The sequence below is a fragment of the Oryctolagus cuniculus genome, chromosome 4 (assembly GCF_964237555.1).
Source record: "Oryctolagus cuniculus chromosome 4, mOryCun1.1, whole genome shotgun sequence".
NCBI lineage: Eukaryota > Metazoa > Chordata > Mammalia > Lagomorpha > Leporidae > Oryctolagus > Oryctolagus cuniculus.
Window position 1 is genome coordinate 140,303,271 of NC_091435.1, and position 17,957 is coordinate 140,321,227.

The window sequence follows — 17,957 nt, forward strand, 5'->3', positions numbered from 1 at the left end:
CCCTGCAGGCTAGCAGGCAATGTCAAGATACAGGCCAACTCTTAAAAGAAAAAAACTATCAGCACAGAATACTATACCCTGCGAAGCTCTCATTTATGAATGAAGGTGAAACAAAGACCTTCGAACAAACAGAAATTAAAAGAATTTACTACCTTTCATCCAGCCTTATAAAAGATGCATAAGGATGTGCTATACACAGAAACACAGGAAGATAGCCATCATTATAAAAGAATATGAAAGCAGAAAATCCCCTAGTAAAAGTACAGAAAAAACCTAAAGTAAACAATAGGAATATTTATGGGAAAATGTCAGGGCAAAGTCATTACTTTTCAATAGTCATCTGGAACGTAAATGGCCTCAACTCTTCAGTTAAAAGATACAGACTGGCTAAATGGCTTAAAAACCAAGACCCATCTATTTGCTGCCTACAAGAAACACATCCTACCAACAAAGAAACACGCAGACTGAAAGTGAAAGGGTGGAAAAAGATATTTCACGCTAATGGAAAGCAAAAAAGGGCAGTTGTAGTCATCCTAGTAACAGACAAAACAGACTTTAACATAAAAACTGTTAAAAGAGATGAAGAATGGCATTATGTAATAATTAAGGGATCAATTTACAGGAAGATATGGCTGTAATAAATGTATACATACCCAATTACAGGGCACCGGGCTATTTAAAAGAAATGTTAATGGATCTAAAGAGAAACACAGATTCTAATACAATAGTAACAAGGGACTTCAATACCCCACAATCATCAATGGACAGATCAACTAGACAGAAGATCAACAAAGAAACAACAGTGTTAATCAACACTATGGACCACATGGATCTAACTGATATCTATAGAACTTTTCATCCCACAGTTGCAGAATATACATTCTTCTTATCAGAAAATAGAACTTTCTCTAGGATAGACCACATGCTAGGAAATGATGCAAGTCTCAGAAAATTCAAAAATAAATAAATAAATAAAAAATCATGCCATGCATCTTCTCTGACTACAATAGAATGAGGCTGGAAATCAACAACTCAAGAATCTCTAGATCATACACGAAGATATGGAGACTGAATAACATGCTCCTGAATCAACGGTGGGACACAGGAGAAATCAAAAAATTTCTGGAAACTAATGAAGATGACAATACATCATATCAAAAATTAAGGGATACAGTAATAACAGTGTTAAGGTGCTTGGGCCTTGCACCCCATGGGAGACCAGGAGAAGCACCTGGCTCCTGCTATTGGATCAGCGCGCTGGCCGCGGTGGCCATTGGAGGGTGAACCAACGGCAAAGGAAGACCTTTCTCTCTGTCTCTCTCTCTCACTGTCCACTCTGCCTGTCCAAAAAAAAAAAAAGAAGAAGGAGGAAGTGGTACATTTTCCAAGTACAGAAAATAAAAAATAACTGTCAGCTCAGAATTTTTTATCTAATGTAAACACCTTTTAGAAATAAAGAGAAAATCAAGACATTTGGAGGGAAATCAAAAGCATGTGTCTTCAACAGATCTCCCCTAAAAGAAGGGGAAAGGAAATTCCCAATTCTCTAAGCATAATGACAGAAAGAACCTTGAAACATCAGGAAGAGAAACAGAACAGAGAAAGAGTGAAACTGTGGGTAAATACAATACGTTGACAGTGTTCTCTTAACATTTCAAAATTATGTTAGATGACTGAAGCAAAAAAAATTTAACATTATTTGGTGTGGATGTTCATGTATGTTAAAAAAAAACACTTAAGACAAAGTATGTTATAAATGGGGGAAGGGAAAAGGGAATTAAAAGACGACAGATTTTCTACACTTTATTCTAACTGGCAAAACATCAATACCAGAAGACCATGATGAATTATGTGTACGTTATATAATATCTAAAAGAACCACAAAAAAATGTGGATAAAGAGATACAATACAGCTAGAAAGACACTTAGATAAATCAAATGAAATTATAAAAAAAGTTCAATTAACCCACAGAAAAAAGAAAACAAAAGGAAAAAGAAAAAAAAAAAAAAAGGCAGACATGAGCCTAACATATCAATAAAATATTCAGGGGCTGTCTTGGCTGCTCCACTTCCTATCCAGCTCCCTGCTAATGCACCTGAGAAATCAGCAGAAGATGGCCCAGGTGCTTGGGCCCCTGCACCCATGTGGGAGACCTGGATGGAGTTCCTGGCTCTTGGCTTTGGCCTGGTCCAAATATTGCAGACACTTAAGCATATAGAAGATATCTCTCTCTGTAACTCTGATTTTCAAATAAATACATATATCTGTTTTAAAAATTACATTGAAAGTAAATGGCAAAAAATTCACCAAAATAAAAGATATCAGTGAAAATGATTTCTAAGAAGTAGACTCAACTATATTCTGTCTACAAAAAAGTATGTACAATTTGGATGGATGAATGGGAAAAACCCAATCTCAACAAGTCACATACTGTAAGATTCCATTTACCTAATATTCTTGAAATGATAAAATTATAGACATGGAAACAGATTAAGGCTGTGAAGGGTTAGGTATGATGGTGCACATGAGTGGGTATAACTTTTATTTACTTTCTAGCATGAGGGAAACCTTTATGACCATAGAATAATTCTTTACCTTGATTGTGGTGTTGATTACATAAATCTATACATGTAATTAAAAGATATGTAACTATATACATATATTGTACCAATATAAACGTTCTGGTTTTGATCTTGTGCTATACTTACACAATTTGTAACCACTGAGGGAAACTGAGTGAAGAGTACTGGGGGTCATTCCATACTTTCTTTGTAACTTTCTGTAAATCTATATTGTCTCAAAAAAAAAAAATGTCAAACTACTAGAGTTCAAATGCAGGCTCTACCAACTTCCTAAATCTATCTTTGTATCAGTTTTCCCAACTGTAAAAAGAAGATAACAGAAATCTACCAAGTTATGACAAGAAATAAGCAATACATAATAAACAGAATGAACTACAGATATATGCAACGATATGGCTGAATCTTAAAAGTGCTATGCTAAGCAAAAGAAGCCAGACACAAAAGACTACATGAAATGTGACTGTTTAAATAACATTTTAATAAAGGCAAAACTATAAGGATAGTAATCAGAATATGGTGCCTGGAATGGGTAGGAAGAGGGGATTAAGTCCTATCTCTGAGGAATACCTTTGATACAGTCTTGACATTTGAAATCATGCTAATAGTCAATACATTAAAAAATAAAATTAATCCAACAAGGATGGAAGGGGATCTTAAACTGAATGCAAACAAACCAAAATAATCCAAATAACTATATTACCATAACCAAATTGAATCAGGTAAGCGAGTAGTGGAGAGAGGCCTAATTCAAGTAACTTAACTAAATGTTCTAAAAAGAAAATTTTGAATTGTTTTTAATAGGTAAATTCAAATTGAAAAATATTTTTAAAAATAACTGGCCAAAATTCTTTAAAAATGTCATTAGCATGAAAGACAAAGTAAGGCTAAAAACTATATTGGATTATCAGAGATTAAAGAGACATGTCAACTAAACATGTGAGCTTAGACTGGATCCTTTTAAAAAAACTTTTCTTTTTTTTAATTTGAAAGGCTGAGAGATATAAAAGAGAGGAACAGAGAGAGAGATCTCCCATGGCTGGTTCACTCCCCAAATGCCTGCAACATCCAGGGCTGAACCAGGCTGGAGCTAGGAGCCAGAAATGCAAACTGTATCTTCCAGATAGGTTGCAGGGACCCAACTATCTGAGCTACCATGTGCCACGGAGCACATCAGCAGAAGGCTGGAAAGGAGAACAGAGCTGGGACTTGAACCCAAGTAGTCTGATGGGATGCGGGTGTCTCAACCGGCAGCTTAACCCCCTGAACCAAATGCCTCATCCAGAATTTTTTTTTTCAAGTTTCAGAAGTATTTAAAATATGGAGTTAAGATTCAGAGAATATGAAATGGAGAACTATTTCTAGTTGATTTTGATTAAAAAATATATGCTTACTGTACAACAAGCTGCTGGCACACAGTTCCATTTTCTGTTATCAGTTCATTCAGTTTTAATTCAAGGTGAACTTTACCCTATAATGACAAAAAAAAGTTATAAACTGAGTAGTCTATATTTTACTGACAAAATATTAATTAAAGGTATCTGTTTTTTCAAATGGTATCCATAATATTTAATTTTCACTGAGCACTAGCCCATGGCTTTCCCCACTCTGTGTTTGTTAAATGACCACTAATCAACAGTGTAGATCAAATTTCTGGAGATAAGAAAATAATCAAATGTTCATATCAAACATGGTATTCAAATTTAAGACTTTTAATCCCAGTTCAATAAATATTTGTGTATCTCAAATGTCACAGATCAGAAAGAAAGATGTTAAGTGTTTTAGGAAAATTTGAAGTAACATTATTTCAAAAAAGATAAACCAGCAATAAAGACAGAAGCACTATTATTAAGTCACAGAAATCATATGATACAAAAGCAATAAAAATTAAGATTTATAGATACTTAATTTTATTAAACAAGAAAGATTTAAGGACTATCTACTACATTTTAAGAGGCACTGTAGCAGTGGGTAGGAACCCACAGATGTCTAAGACATAGTCAATACAAGAAGGTTACATTCTATTTGGGAAGGCAATAAACAAAAGATAATACATGGCCAAAAGCACTGATGGAAAGAAGGAACAATGTAAAGGAGTACTTTCTAAAACAGTCATTCATATATTTTTTTTAAAGTTCAGTACTGTAAGTTTAAAGGAATTTAAACTATCAACTTCTCAAGAAACAAAAGCTTAAAAACAATATAACCTATAGCTTGATATTTCTACTCTGCCACTGGATAAGAGCAATTCTAAGCTGGTTAGGAATCAGGGGTGGATTACCTCCACCCAGATGACAAGATAAATCCCCACAACACAAAGTGGCGATTTCAAGGGTATGATGTCTGAGTAATTTCATTATCCAGTCAATTCTCCTCTTTGGAACACACCTTTCAGATACTTTTTCACAGAAACCTAACCTGAATCACTTTTCACTATTTATGGGGAGTTGTTACACAAAAATGAATGAGGTCCACTAGCTACAAAGTTCAAGGTTAGATGAGCAGTAAAAAAAAAATTTTTTTTTTTTTTTTGACAGGCAGAGTGGACAGTGAGAGAGAGAGACAGAGAGAAAGGTCTTCCTTTGCCATTGGTTCACCTTCCAATGGCCGCCGCTGCCAGCGCGCTGCGGCCGGCACACCGCACTGATCCCACGGCAGGAGCCAGGTGCTTCTCCTGGTCTCCCATGGGGTGCAGGGCCCAAGCACTTGGGCCATCCTCCACTGCACTCCCGGGCCACAGCAGAGAGCTGGCCTGGAAGAGGGGCAACCGGGACAGAATCCGGCACCCCGATGGGGACTAGAACCCGGTGTGCCGGCGCTGCAAGGCGGAGGATTAGCCTAGTGAGCCGCGGCGCCGGCTGAGCAGTAAAAATTAATGGATATTAATATATAAAAGTCTGCATGAGAAATCCAAGCTCTAAAGCAATGAAAATATCAACAAGGGTAAAGTTAGCAGCTAAACAGAGCTGAAACTAAATTAAGCAAATCTCCCACTAAAAATCTAAACACAAATATTTATAAAATAATTTACAATTTATAAACTAGGTCTTCTGTTATTCCTGTATTTTTTTAAAGATTTACTTATTTATTTGAAAGAATTACACAGAGAAAGGAGAGGCAGAGGGGGAGAGAGGGAGGGGGGGAGGGAGGGAGAGAGAGGGAGAGGGAGAGAGAGAGAGAGGGAGAGAGAGGGAGGAAGGGAGGGAGAGAGGGAGGGAAGGAGGGAGAGAGGTCTTCCATCCGATGGTTCACTCCCCCATTGGCCACAAAGGCTGGAGCTGCACGGATACGAAGCCAGGAGTCAGGAATTTCTTCCAGGTCTCCCACATGGATGCAGGGGCCCAAGCACTTGGGCCATCTTCTACTGCCTTCCCAGGCCATAGCAAAGCGCTGGATCGGAAGTGGAGCAGTGGGTCTCGAACAGGCGCCCATATGGGATGCCGGCACTTCAGGCCAGGGCTTTAACTTGCTGTGCCACAGCGCCAGCCCCTGTTATTCCTATATTTAATACTTGTAACCTCTCCTATCCAATAGTGACCTTGAAGGGCCACGGTATATAATAATTTGTAGTATTATTCCACTAGGATTTTGCAGTGTTTTTTTTTTTTTTTTTAAGATTTATTTATTATTTATTTGCAAGTCAGAATTACACAGAGAAAGGAGAGGCAGAGAGAGTCTTCTATCTGCTGGTTCACTCCTCAATTGGCCACAACGGCTGGAACTGCGCTGATCCAAAACCAGGAGCCAGGAGCTTCTTCCAGGTCTCCCAGGCGGGTGCAGGGGTCCAAGGACTTGGGCCATCTTCTGCTGCTTTCCCAGGCCATAGCAGAGAGCTGAATTGGAAGTGGAGCATCCTGGTCTCAAACCGGTGCCCATATGGGATGCCAGCGCTTCAGGCCAGGGTGTTAACCCACTGCGCTAAAGCACTGGCCCCTGCAGCGTTTCTTTTTTTCCATTTTATTTTGAGACAGAGAGAAAGAGAGACAGATGGAAAGAAATATTCCATCTGCTGGTTTACTTCCCAAATGCCTATAATAGTCGAGGTTTGGTTAGGAGGAAGCCAGGAGCCTGGGATTCAATCTGGCTCTCCCATTTGGGGTGTAGGGACCCAAGAACTTGAGCCATCATTCACTACCTCCCAGGGTACACATTGGCTGGATGTTGGATCGGAAGAGGAGTAGCTGGGACTCAACCAGGCAGTCAGATATGGGATGTGGGTGTCCCAAGCTGTGACTTAACTACCGTCAAACACCCACCCACAACTAGAATTTTCAATCATGTTTTCTGTTATACCAGTATATTCTGTTACCTGCCTATCAAAGAAGCCTAGAAGCCTTGACAAATACACAAACATCTGCTCTTCAGAACAGTTTTACTATTTTAGTATGCATTATTTCATGATAGAAACTATATGCTAACAAAGCACTTATCAACTCTCAGGAGATCTCTATTTCTAAAACAATGAAAAAATACTAAAATAGAGTAGAAAAAGGTAAAATCATTTTATTCACAATTAAAATCACAGTACTATATCCACTCAAGCCTAGGAAATAAAAATATTAATATGATTCTACCAGGAATCATTATCATTGAGTCAGAGCCTACCTAATATGTTCATTACTCCCACGGACTGGTAAATAGAACATTCCCTGGGTATTAGTCAACAGTAACATAATTGTGTATTAATGTGGTCAAGAAAAGAGTAAGTATGAAACAGGCAGACACAAGACACATACCATTAGGGTGAAACACTAAAATTAAAGGGCACTATGAGTTAAATTAAGAAAATTATTTTTACTCTGCCTCTTAAATAAATAAACCTGAAAAAAAAAAAAGAAAATTATTTCTAAACTAAAAAACACCTCATTCTATGTTAACAGGGAAATATGTACATTATACTTACTAAAAGAAATAAGTTACAAAGTAAAATATAAATTTTTACAAAATATAAAATAAAATATAAATTTATGTACAAATATAAATTTGTAATTTCTACAATATCATCTACTGATACACAGAAATTAGCTTTGGTTGGTAGGATTTCAGAAGATTTTCTTTTTTGCTCTAGATTTTCAAAGTTTCTATTATTGTACTATGTTGCTTTTAGGAAAATGAACAAAAATTTTAAATTAGTTCAAACCCAAATTATCAGAAACCCAAATCTGTGAACATTTAGAAAAATTATTCCTTTTTTTTCACATTGAAGTTTCATTTTACTTATGCCTATAATTTTATAGATTTGGGGTTATAGCAAAACAAGTGTTTTTATAGTTGTTTTTTTTTTTTTTTTGTGGAGGGGACAGTTTTAATTCCAGCAAAATATGCCATTTTCTAGACTCCTTTGAGGCCAGAGAGAATGGCTAAGGATAGCTACAGGATACAGTTCTGACCAATGAAAAGGAAATACACATTGCTGGTAGGATATCATAAATCTCCTCTGGAGGAGAAAAACGAAAACTCAGTCTCAAATTATCTTATATTTCCTATTTCAATGTCAAATAAACTATTAGAAATTACTAAACATTCCAGAAGATACAATGAAAAACCCAGGTGAAAAAATAATCAGGGCACCAATTTACAAGATACAAAGTGAAAAATTGAGCAGATGACTGGAACCATTAAATAAATCAAATGAAAAACTTTGAAGTAATAATCAAAATGAAGATATACTTAACAGCAAAGTCGCCATAGCTGAAAAGAGGACTGGTGAAATGGGGGATATGTCAGTCAGTGGAAATACTCACAGTGGGGAGCTGGCATTGTGGCACAGTTGGCTAAGTTTCCACCTGCAGTGTCAGCATCCCATATGGGTGCCCGTTTGTGTCCCAGCTGTTCCTCTTGCAATCTAGCTCCCTGCTATGGCCTGGGATGGAAGTAGAAGATGGCCCAAGTGTCTGGTCCCCTGCACCCGCATGGAAGACCAGAAAGAGTCTCCTGGCTCCCAGCTTGGGACTGGCCCAGCTCTGGCTGTTGCAGCCATCAGAGAAGTGAACCACTGGATGGAAGACCTTTCTCTCTGTCTGTTCCTCTGTCTGTACCTATACCTCTCACATAAATAAATTTAAAAATCTATTAAAAAAATTCACAGTGAAGCACAGACAGGGAAAGAACTTACATATGAGACATGGTAAAATGATCCATTATTCATGTAACTAGAGTGCCAGTAGAAAAATAAGGCAGGAAAAAAGGTAAGTGAAGAGATAATTGCCTAGAATTTTTCAAAGCTGATGAAAGACATTAAGCCACAGATTCAAACGTTCCTAAGAACACATATAGTATAAAGAATAAACACAGCATAGTAAAACTGCTGGAAACAGAAGATAAAATCTTAAAAACACCAAGAGAAAACAGAGTATTAACCACAAACAAGTAATGACAGGAATCTGACAAAGAACTAAAACAGGTCTGATCATAAACATGTAATGTTACTTGGTCCACATGAACTTTCCTATTTTTCATTTTTTTTTATTTATTCATTTTATTTGAAAGACAGATAGGAAGACACAAAGATCTTCTATCTGCTGGTTCATTCCTGAAACGCCCACAGCAGCCAGGCCAGGAATCTGGAGCTCGATTCAGGCTGTGCACATGGTGAAAATGACTCAAGTTCTTGAGCCATCACCAGGGTTCATATTAACAGGAAGCTGGTGTCAGTAGCAGAGGCTGGTACTAGAACCCAGACATTCCAACATAAGATGTGGACAACCCAAGCAACATCTTAACTGCTGCACTTACTGCCTACCCATTTTAGTTCTTTGTCGCATCAGACATACAAAAAGAACACAAGGGAATCTCATTACTAAAGGGTGTTTTTTTTCTTTTCATTTTGCAAAGTGAATAGTTATTACAGTGAGAGGGAAAGCTTAAAAGAAAACATTAACTATTTACTTTGCAAAATAACAAAGAAAAAACATGACACAGTATACTCAGCACGGTGAGCATCTGAAGAGGAAGAAAGGAATCACTGGGTCTAACTTCCCACTGTGATTCCTGCAGTATCTACTACTGCACTGAGCTAGAGTCTAGAGTTTAAAGATATAGTATATACTTTTCATTCACTGTGGCACCACATGCAACTCAACTATTTTATGTGATGGTTAACCAAAAAAAAATTAATATACATTTAGAGATATCAAAGTCTTTTCAAAAATAATTTTAATGTATATGAATTTTATCTAGGCTGTTAAGAACCTAACTCCCACTAAAGGTAACAAACAGCTCCTCTGCAAGTACCTGAAAACTTTCTAGCTCATAATGGCCATAATAAAGCTCTTTTTTTCTTTAAGATTTATTTATTTATTTGGAAGGCAGAGAGAGAGAGAGAGATAGAGACATCTTCCATCCACAGGTTCATCGCTCAAATAACAGCAACATCTGGGGTAGGGTCAGGCCAAAGCCGTGATCCTGGAACTCTATCCTAGTCTTCAACAGGGTAAGCAAGAGCCCAAAACTTGGGCCATCTTTGGCTGCCTTCCCAAGTGCACCAGCAGCGAGCTGGATCGGAAGCAGAGCAACCTGGACTCATGGTACACTCTGATAATGGAATGCCAGCATCTCAAGCGGTGGCTTAACCTGCAGGCCTCCACAGTGAAGTTCTTACAAATTCCAAGAAACTCCCTAGAACTTTCCAATGCCCCCTCCCTTTTCCCTGAGCTTATCTGAGTAGGATTTTGTTCTCTTTACTCCGATACTATTTAAATGATCCTCCTAATCTTAATCTGTCCAAGATTTTTTCATTTATTATTTTTTAAAGGTTTATTTATTTGAAAATCAGAGTTAGAGAGAAAGCAATATTCCACCCACTGGTTCACTCCTCAGATGAATGTAATAGCCAGGGCTGAGCCAGGCTGAAGCCAGGAGCAAGAAGCTTCATCCAGGTCTCCCTCATGGGTAGCAGGAGCCCAAATACTTGGGCTATCTGCTGCTTTTCCCTGGCCATCAGCAGGGAGTTAGATAGGAAATGAAGCAGCCAGGACATAAACTGGCACACATGTGGCAGTTTTACCTACTATTCCACAACAATGGCCCCTGTCCAAGACTTTTTATGACTAACTGTACAGAACAGTGAAAGGTAGCAAAGAACTGTGGACAGGAATTTTATAATCAGACAGTTCTCCTTTGGAATCACAACTCCACGGGTGAGCAGTTCTGTGACTTTGTAGAACTCATTTAACCTCTGAGAATCCCATTTATCTTATTTGTAAAACAGAGGTAATACTACCTACCTCACGTATTAAAAAATAAATGGGACAATGTACATTCAAGTACTTAGTACTGTGCTTGATATTATGGTTTTAATTACTCAATGCAATTATTTGAGTTCCTACTGGACTCACTGTCTCATAGCTTTCACATACTGCCCTAACCAACTGCTCTTAATTTTTAAGTTATTTTTATCAAATTTTATAAAATTTATATGTGGGGGGTATTTCATGCAACAATTGAGTTGCCCCTTGGGACACTAATATCTCACATCCAAGTGCAAAGGGTAAGGCTGAGCTCTGCTTCCGATCCAGCTTCCTGATAGCATGCATCCTGGTAGGCAGCAGACGATAGCTCAAGTAGCTGGGTCCCTCCACTCATATGGGAGACTGGATTGAATTCTAGGCTCCTAGCTTTAGCTGGTCTAAGCCCTAGCTTTTGTAGGGATTTGGGGAGTAAACCAGTGGATGGAAGGTATTTCCTTTACTCTCTGCATTTTGAATAAAATAAATACATAAGCAGGTAAACAAAGTACTAACAAAGTCAGATTTATGTGAACCATGGGTTGCTTTTCTAGACGCACAAAGTTACTTTAGTATCACCAGATCAGTTTGAGGCCAGACAACAATATTCCCAATGGTGTTATATTAAACTAAAAAGTGATATGCATCCCTCTTCTCTTCCTTCTAAAATTTATTTTAAATAGTGGGGCAAATCTTAGAAAATACTACCTTTTAAGACACAAGAGCTATAAAGGTTAATAAATCATGCTCATGAAAACTTCTAGCAAACTTTAAAATGACAACATTATACCTAATAGGTAAATGCTGCTTCCAGAATTTTCATGTTTCAAAGATCAGTTTTATATATACTATCAAATAAAAGTCTCTATCCCAGTGCAGTCTCTAATATGATCTCCAAGAATTACATTAAAATTATAATGTAGATTTCTGCTTTTGGAGAGCTGGCACACTTAAATCCTTCAGCAAACTTACACTGGTTTCTAAGAATGCACTTAATAAATTATCTTAAAATAATCCTCAAATCTTATTTTAGACCAAATTTTTAAAGCCATTTGTTATATCACCTTTTGTTAAAACTACTAAAAAGAAAAACTGGTACTTTAAAACTTTTCCATCTGTCTTCTGGTTAAGACATACTGGGGGAAAAGTAAGCCAACTGACTGATGGTAAACAGATATTTTACATACATATAACAATTAACAGCTTTCAACTTTACTCTTAAAGATACCTCACTTAATTCTTACAAGCATGTAAGAAACATACTTTTATTCTCACTTAACAAAAATGAAATTTAAATTCATTAAATCACACATAGAAAGTAGGACCTAAATTTTCTTACTTCTAATGTAAACTCTTTCTACTTCCTCACATTGCCTTTCACCTGGAATGCTTACAATACTATGATCTAAATAACAATTCTCATCAGATGTAAAGAAAAGAATATTAAAATGGGGTAGAATGGATAAAACAGGAAAATCATGAGTTATATTTTGTTATTTAAGGAGAGATTTTAGTGTACAGATTCTAATCTTTCAATAATTTCATCAGGGGCTGGTGCTGTGGCACAGCAGGTTAACGCTGAAGTGCCGGCATCCCATATAGGCGCTGGTTCTAGTCTCAGCTGCTCCACTTCCCATCCAGCTCTCTGCTATGGCCTGAGAAAGCAGTACAAGATGGCTCAAGTCCTTGGGCCCCTTGCACCCGTGTGGAAGACCTGGAAGAAGCTCCTGGCTCTAGGCTTTGGATCGGCGCAGCTCCGGCCGTTGCGGCCCATTGGGGAGTGTACCATTGGATGGAAGACCTCTATCTCTGTCTCTACCTCTCCCTGTAACTCTTTCAAATAAATAAAATAATAAACCTTTTTAAAAAATCTCATCAGAGGCCGGCGCCGCGGCTCACTAGGCTAATCCTCCACCTAGCGGCGCTGGCACACCGGGTTCTAGTCCCGGTCGGGGCGCCGGATTCTGTCCCGGTTGCCCCTCTTCCAGGCCAGCCCTCTGCTGTGGCCAGGGAGTGCAGTGGAGGATGGCCCAGGTGCTTGGGCCCTGCACCCCATGGGAGACCAGGAAAAAGCACCTGGCTCCTGGCTCCTGCCATCGAATCAGCGCGGTGCGCCGGCCGCAGCGTGCCGGCCGCGGCGGCCATTGGAGGGTGAACCAACGGCAAAGGAAGACCTTTCTCTCTGTCTCTCTCACTGTCCACTCTGCCTGTCAAAAAAAAAAAAAAAAAAAAAATCTCATCAGAGAATGCTTGAGAGGTTATAAGGAAATGGAGACACAGGCACTTTATTTGCAAATCATCTGTGGGTGCATGTGCAGTGCTTTTTTCTTGTCTTAAATGTCTGTCTGAGTCACAGTGCAAATTATAACTTCTTAGATGAGACTCCTCTTTGCAGTTATGCCCTTGGGAAATAAATTCACAACCCTTAAAATACTTTGTAAATAAACAGGTTGACAAAAGAAAGATTCTTTTATATATAGAAAACATAACAAGTTAAACCTCTCTGGAGAAATAGAAATTTCATCTATGTGGCCAAACATACATCTTTATTCACATACAGACACTATAAAAGGCCTCTTAACTTTGGCAAGCAGGAAGATTAATAAGGGTAATGATACCCTTTCAAATAAAAGAGGTGAACAACAGAAGGGTGGGTGGGAATGAAGGCTCTGCATGGTGGGATCAGGCACAGTTTGAATGAATAACATTTTCCCAAGGGCAGCTTAATAGAGCATAAACAGTGCATCCTGATCAGAATAAATAAAATAACAGACTTCAAGGGATTCTGAAGGTCAGAGTTAATAAAACATCTTTTCCCTTAAAGCTTTCTACCCTTTTAAAAAATTAATAATTTCCTACCAAGACTCAAACAGAAAAACTGAGGGAAGAAAAAGGAATGTTCTCCATAATACAATCCCCCTCAAACCTATGCATGCTGCATATGCACATGCATCATTCTCAAATTCATATGGCAAAGCCATTTTCCTTCAGCTCCGTATTACCCAAAGGTTCATATTTCATGCTAGAATTTAAAACACAGTATAAAAGCTCTATCTACATCAACTGGTGTAACTGGTATGCATGCATGTAAGTATGTATTTTTACATATGCATGTACATATGTATTTATTTTTACTCGTTTTCCATATGTGACAATGTCCAGCATTACTTACACCTTAATATTTACCTGAACCTCTGAATTAGAGTCAATAGGCTGTAGTGAAAACCAAGTTTCTTTGCCACTGTGGTTACTCAAGTCTTCTTTTTTGATGGCTACTTTTCCTGTAGAAAATAAATAAAACAATATGAGAAAACATATTTTGTATACTCCTAAGTCTCATTAGTACTGTTATATGTACTTAGTGGAAGATATTTTAAAATAATTTATACCTAAATTTTTTAATTTAAAAAATCTCTTTATAAAGTAGTTTTCTATATTTTAAACATGAAAGTATATCATTTCACTTTACCCCTTGGCAGACCTTTCTCTGGATCATTCTGAATCAGAGGATTAGATAAAAATTCAGTTGTATTTATAAGCAACTACACTTTTTAGTACTTATTCAGATTCATGCTTTTACCCAGAATCCATTCAGTACAAAAAGCTATGTACAATGGCAGTGGAACCAACTCTTCTCAATTCTTTAATACTATCAATAAATTCTATGTTCAGGTTAATTTTAAGCAGATATATTTGGAATTAAGAATTTTAAAGTTCCAATTAAGAGAAAAGAGAATCATAAACCACCAACAAAATTGAAAAGAAATTTGGAGATCGATGATGAAAACAATTTCATTTTTAAAAATCACTTATTAAAATAGCAAGCACTGTGTTGCTTCAGTGCATACAAAAACTAAGACAGTTCCCTAAAGAATTTCTCTCTTAGGGAAATATACAGTACAATGAACAAAGTAGTATGAGAGGAAGAAGCAGAAATGTTCTTACTATAATGTCTTGTTATACAAAGCATTTCCTTCCTCAATTCAATATTTAAGTAGACACAGTTTTGCATATGACGATTATTTATTCCAAGATTCTACAAAAAAGCTTCAACAAAAGTTAAAAACAGATCACTTTCTTACACTTTGTCAAGTAAGAACCCTTTGACCTACTATATAACTTGGTTTTTTGGTTCAATATTCAGTATTTGAAAATTTTAAGAAAAATGTAAAGAAACTTTGTCATGTTATGTCAACTTATGTGTATCAAATGAAAAAGAAAAGAATGACATGAAAACTATTGTTAAAATTTTATTTTGGAATTAACTGGTGAAAATAGTTACACAACTCTATGAATATACTAAAAATCTGGGGCCTGCATTGTAGCACAGCAAGTTAAGCTCCCGCCTGCGACATCAGCATTCCAGTTCAAATCCCAGCTGTATCACTTCCTATAGCTCCCTGCTAATGTGCCTGGGAAAGCAGTGCAAGATGGCCCATGTACTTGGGTCCCTGCCACCCAAGTGGGAGGCTCAGATGGAGTTCCAGGCTCCTGGTTTTAGACTGGCCTAAGCCTAGCGCAGCCATTTGCAGAGTGAACCTGTGGAAAGAAGGTGTCTCTCTGTCTTTCTTTGGAACTCTGCCTTTCAAATAAATAAAATAAATCTTTAAATATACTTACATATATTTAAATATATAAAATATATATAAAAATCAATGTGTTATAAACATTAAGATGTTCTTTAAAGTTTGAAATAATTTCAAACTTGGAGAAAGGTTTCAAGAACAGTACATAAAACTTCCATATTTTTTACCTGGATTGCCTAATTGTTAATATTTACCACACTTCTCTTTTTCTAATGTATTTGATGCTTTTTCTACACCACTGAAGAACAAATTGCAAATATGACATATAATTTTTTAAAAATATTTATTTGAAAAAGTTACACAGAGAGAGGAGAGGCAGAGAGAGAGAGGTCTTTCATCCACTGGTTCATTCCCCAATTGGTCACAATGGCTGGAGCTGCGCCGATCCAAAGCCAGGAGACAGGTGCTCCTTCCGGGTCTCCCATGCGGGTGCCGGGGTCCAGGGACTTGGGCCATCTTCTACTGCTTTCCCAGGCCATAGCAGAGAGCTGGATTGGAAATGGAGCAGCCGGGACGAGAACTGGCACCCATATGGGATCCCGGCACTTCAGGCCAGGGTGTTAACCCACTGCGCCACAGTGCTGGCCCCTCATAGCTCTTATTCTTAAGTTCCTTTAAAGGACTCAGTTTCTGATATGTAAAGATTTAGTTGCGTGAGGCTAGTTGGCCTGAAGAAGCAGGGAAAATCACGTGGTACCAAGAAACTATCTGAAGTCATTTGGTAATATACCTACAACAGGTCCTACATTTTATTAGGCAATATGTCGTGAAAAAATAATGGTATCATCCCTAGAAAATAAAACAGGGCAAAGCATGGCAGAAAGACAGAATGAAAGAGAAAGGTAAGAGAGTGAATGCAGCCAGTATAAGGAAGGGAAAAGGGTGGAACAAATTTCTGAAATACAAGTTAAATCCAAGAAAAAAGAAAACTATCATTTTGATAAACAAACTGGAAGTCATTAAATGTAAGATGTATACAATCTGATACAGTGGAAAGAGCAAGGAATTGAAAGTAAAGTCAGTGCTTAATGAAAATATACCAGGTGGTAGACATTAATATGTATTTTTTGCTTAATTATTGTAACAGTCTTGGAGGTAAAGGGTCTAATCACCATTTTACAAAAGTGAAAACTGAGCAATATTTAAAAACCTGCCAACCAACAAGTACTAAAGCCATATTTCACAATCAATGTATGCCTTTCCATGTTCCTTCCAACATAAACACTAACTCTGTAGCCTAGTGTAATCTTGGGTTCATTATTTGAACTTTCTACAGCTGATATGCCTCCTCTGCATCAAAGATAACTTTTGGTTCTAATGATCTTAAACACTTATTTTGTGGGGCTGGTGCTGTGGTACAGCAGGTTAAGCTGACACTTGTGATGCCAGCATCACATACCGGAATCCCAGTTCGAGTCTCAGCTACTCCATTTTCAATCCAGCTCCCTGTTAATGCGCCTGGGAAGGCAATGGAAGATGGCTCAAGTACTTGGGTCCATACCACCTATAAGGGAGATCAGATGGAGTTCCTGGCTCCCAGCTTCTTCCTGGCTCAGACCTGGCTATTATGGCCATTTGGAGAGTAAACCAACAGATGGAAGAGCTCTTTCTGTCTCTTCCTTTCTGACACTCTGCCTTTCAAATAAATAAATCTTAAAAAACAAAAATCAAGATTGTTTTAGGTCAATGTTTACTATTTTAAACAAAGTTAACTCACTATTTCGTTAGCCAGGAAATCACTAACCTCAACCAAAAAAATCACCCAAGAACAAACTTCCCAACAAATCATTTGAAGGTATTATTTCATTTCCTCACTGTCCTGACAAGCTCAGAGACAGAAGGAACTCAAAACGGAACATACACACACCAAATGCTGTATTAGTTCCTTAAAAATCACACAAGGAGAGGAAACACAAAAAGAAATGAAGGAACTGTGGGCACAGAAACCATTTATGTTATCTCTAAATGTTCTTAGTTTTCCAGTATCACTTTTAAGCAGCATTTTCTTGCCATCAATAATACTGTGTTGTCCTCGGCTCCATTTTTAGATAGAATGCATTTTAGGAATTTCAGTCTTAAACAGATCACCAATGGACAAAATCTTGATAGCCCTATTCCTACTTGGGCATTAGTAGAAATGGAGTGACACCAATGTGACCCTATACAAGGCGAAAAAGGACCAGGAGACTAAACAAATTCTGGCAGAATACTCAACAACAGCAATTCAAAACCAATGGCAGGCCGGCGCCGTGGCTCACTAGGCTAATCCTCTGCCTGCGGCGCCAGTACCCCGGGTTCTAGTCCCAGGTGGGGCGCCGGATTCTATCCCGGTTGCTCCTCTTCCGGTCTAGCTCTCTGCTGTGGCCCAGGAAGGCAGTGGAGGATGGCCCAAGTGCTTGGGCCCTGCACCTGCATGGGAGATCAGGAGGAAGCGCCTGGCTCCTGGCTTCAGATTGGCGCAGTGCGCTGGCCATAGCAGCCATCTGGGGGGTGAACCAACAGAAGGAAGACCTTTCTCTCTGTTTCTAACTCTGCCTGTCCAAAAAAAAAAAGGCAGCATGTAGCA

At 38.0% G+C, this 17,957-nt stretch overlaps 1 protein-coding gene across 5 annotated transcripts in view; it reads right to left on the minus strand.

Annotated features, from left to right (window-relative positions):
• The window catches only part of RASA2 (RAS p21 protein activator 2), a 125,879-nt gene that overhangs the window by 66,444 nt on the left and 41,478 nt on the right, over nt 1-17,957 (minus strand). For all 5 annotated transcript variants that reach the window (XM_070072739.1, XM_070072737.1, XM_070072736.1 and 2 more), the window contains 2 exons: nt 13,992-14,086; nt 3,975-4,051 (listed from right to left, as the gene is read on the minus strand). In XM_070072739.1, coding sequence (XP_069928840.1) covers nt 3,975-4,051; nt 13,992-14,086 — 172 coding nt within the window. The remainder of the gene's footprint in view (nt 1-3,974; nt 4,052-13,991; nt 14,087-17,957) is intronic.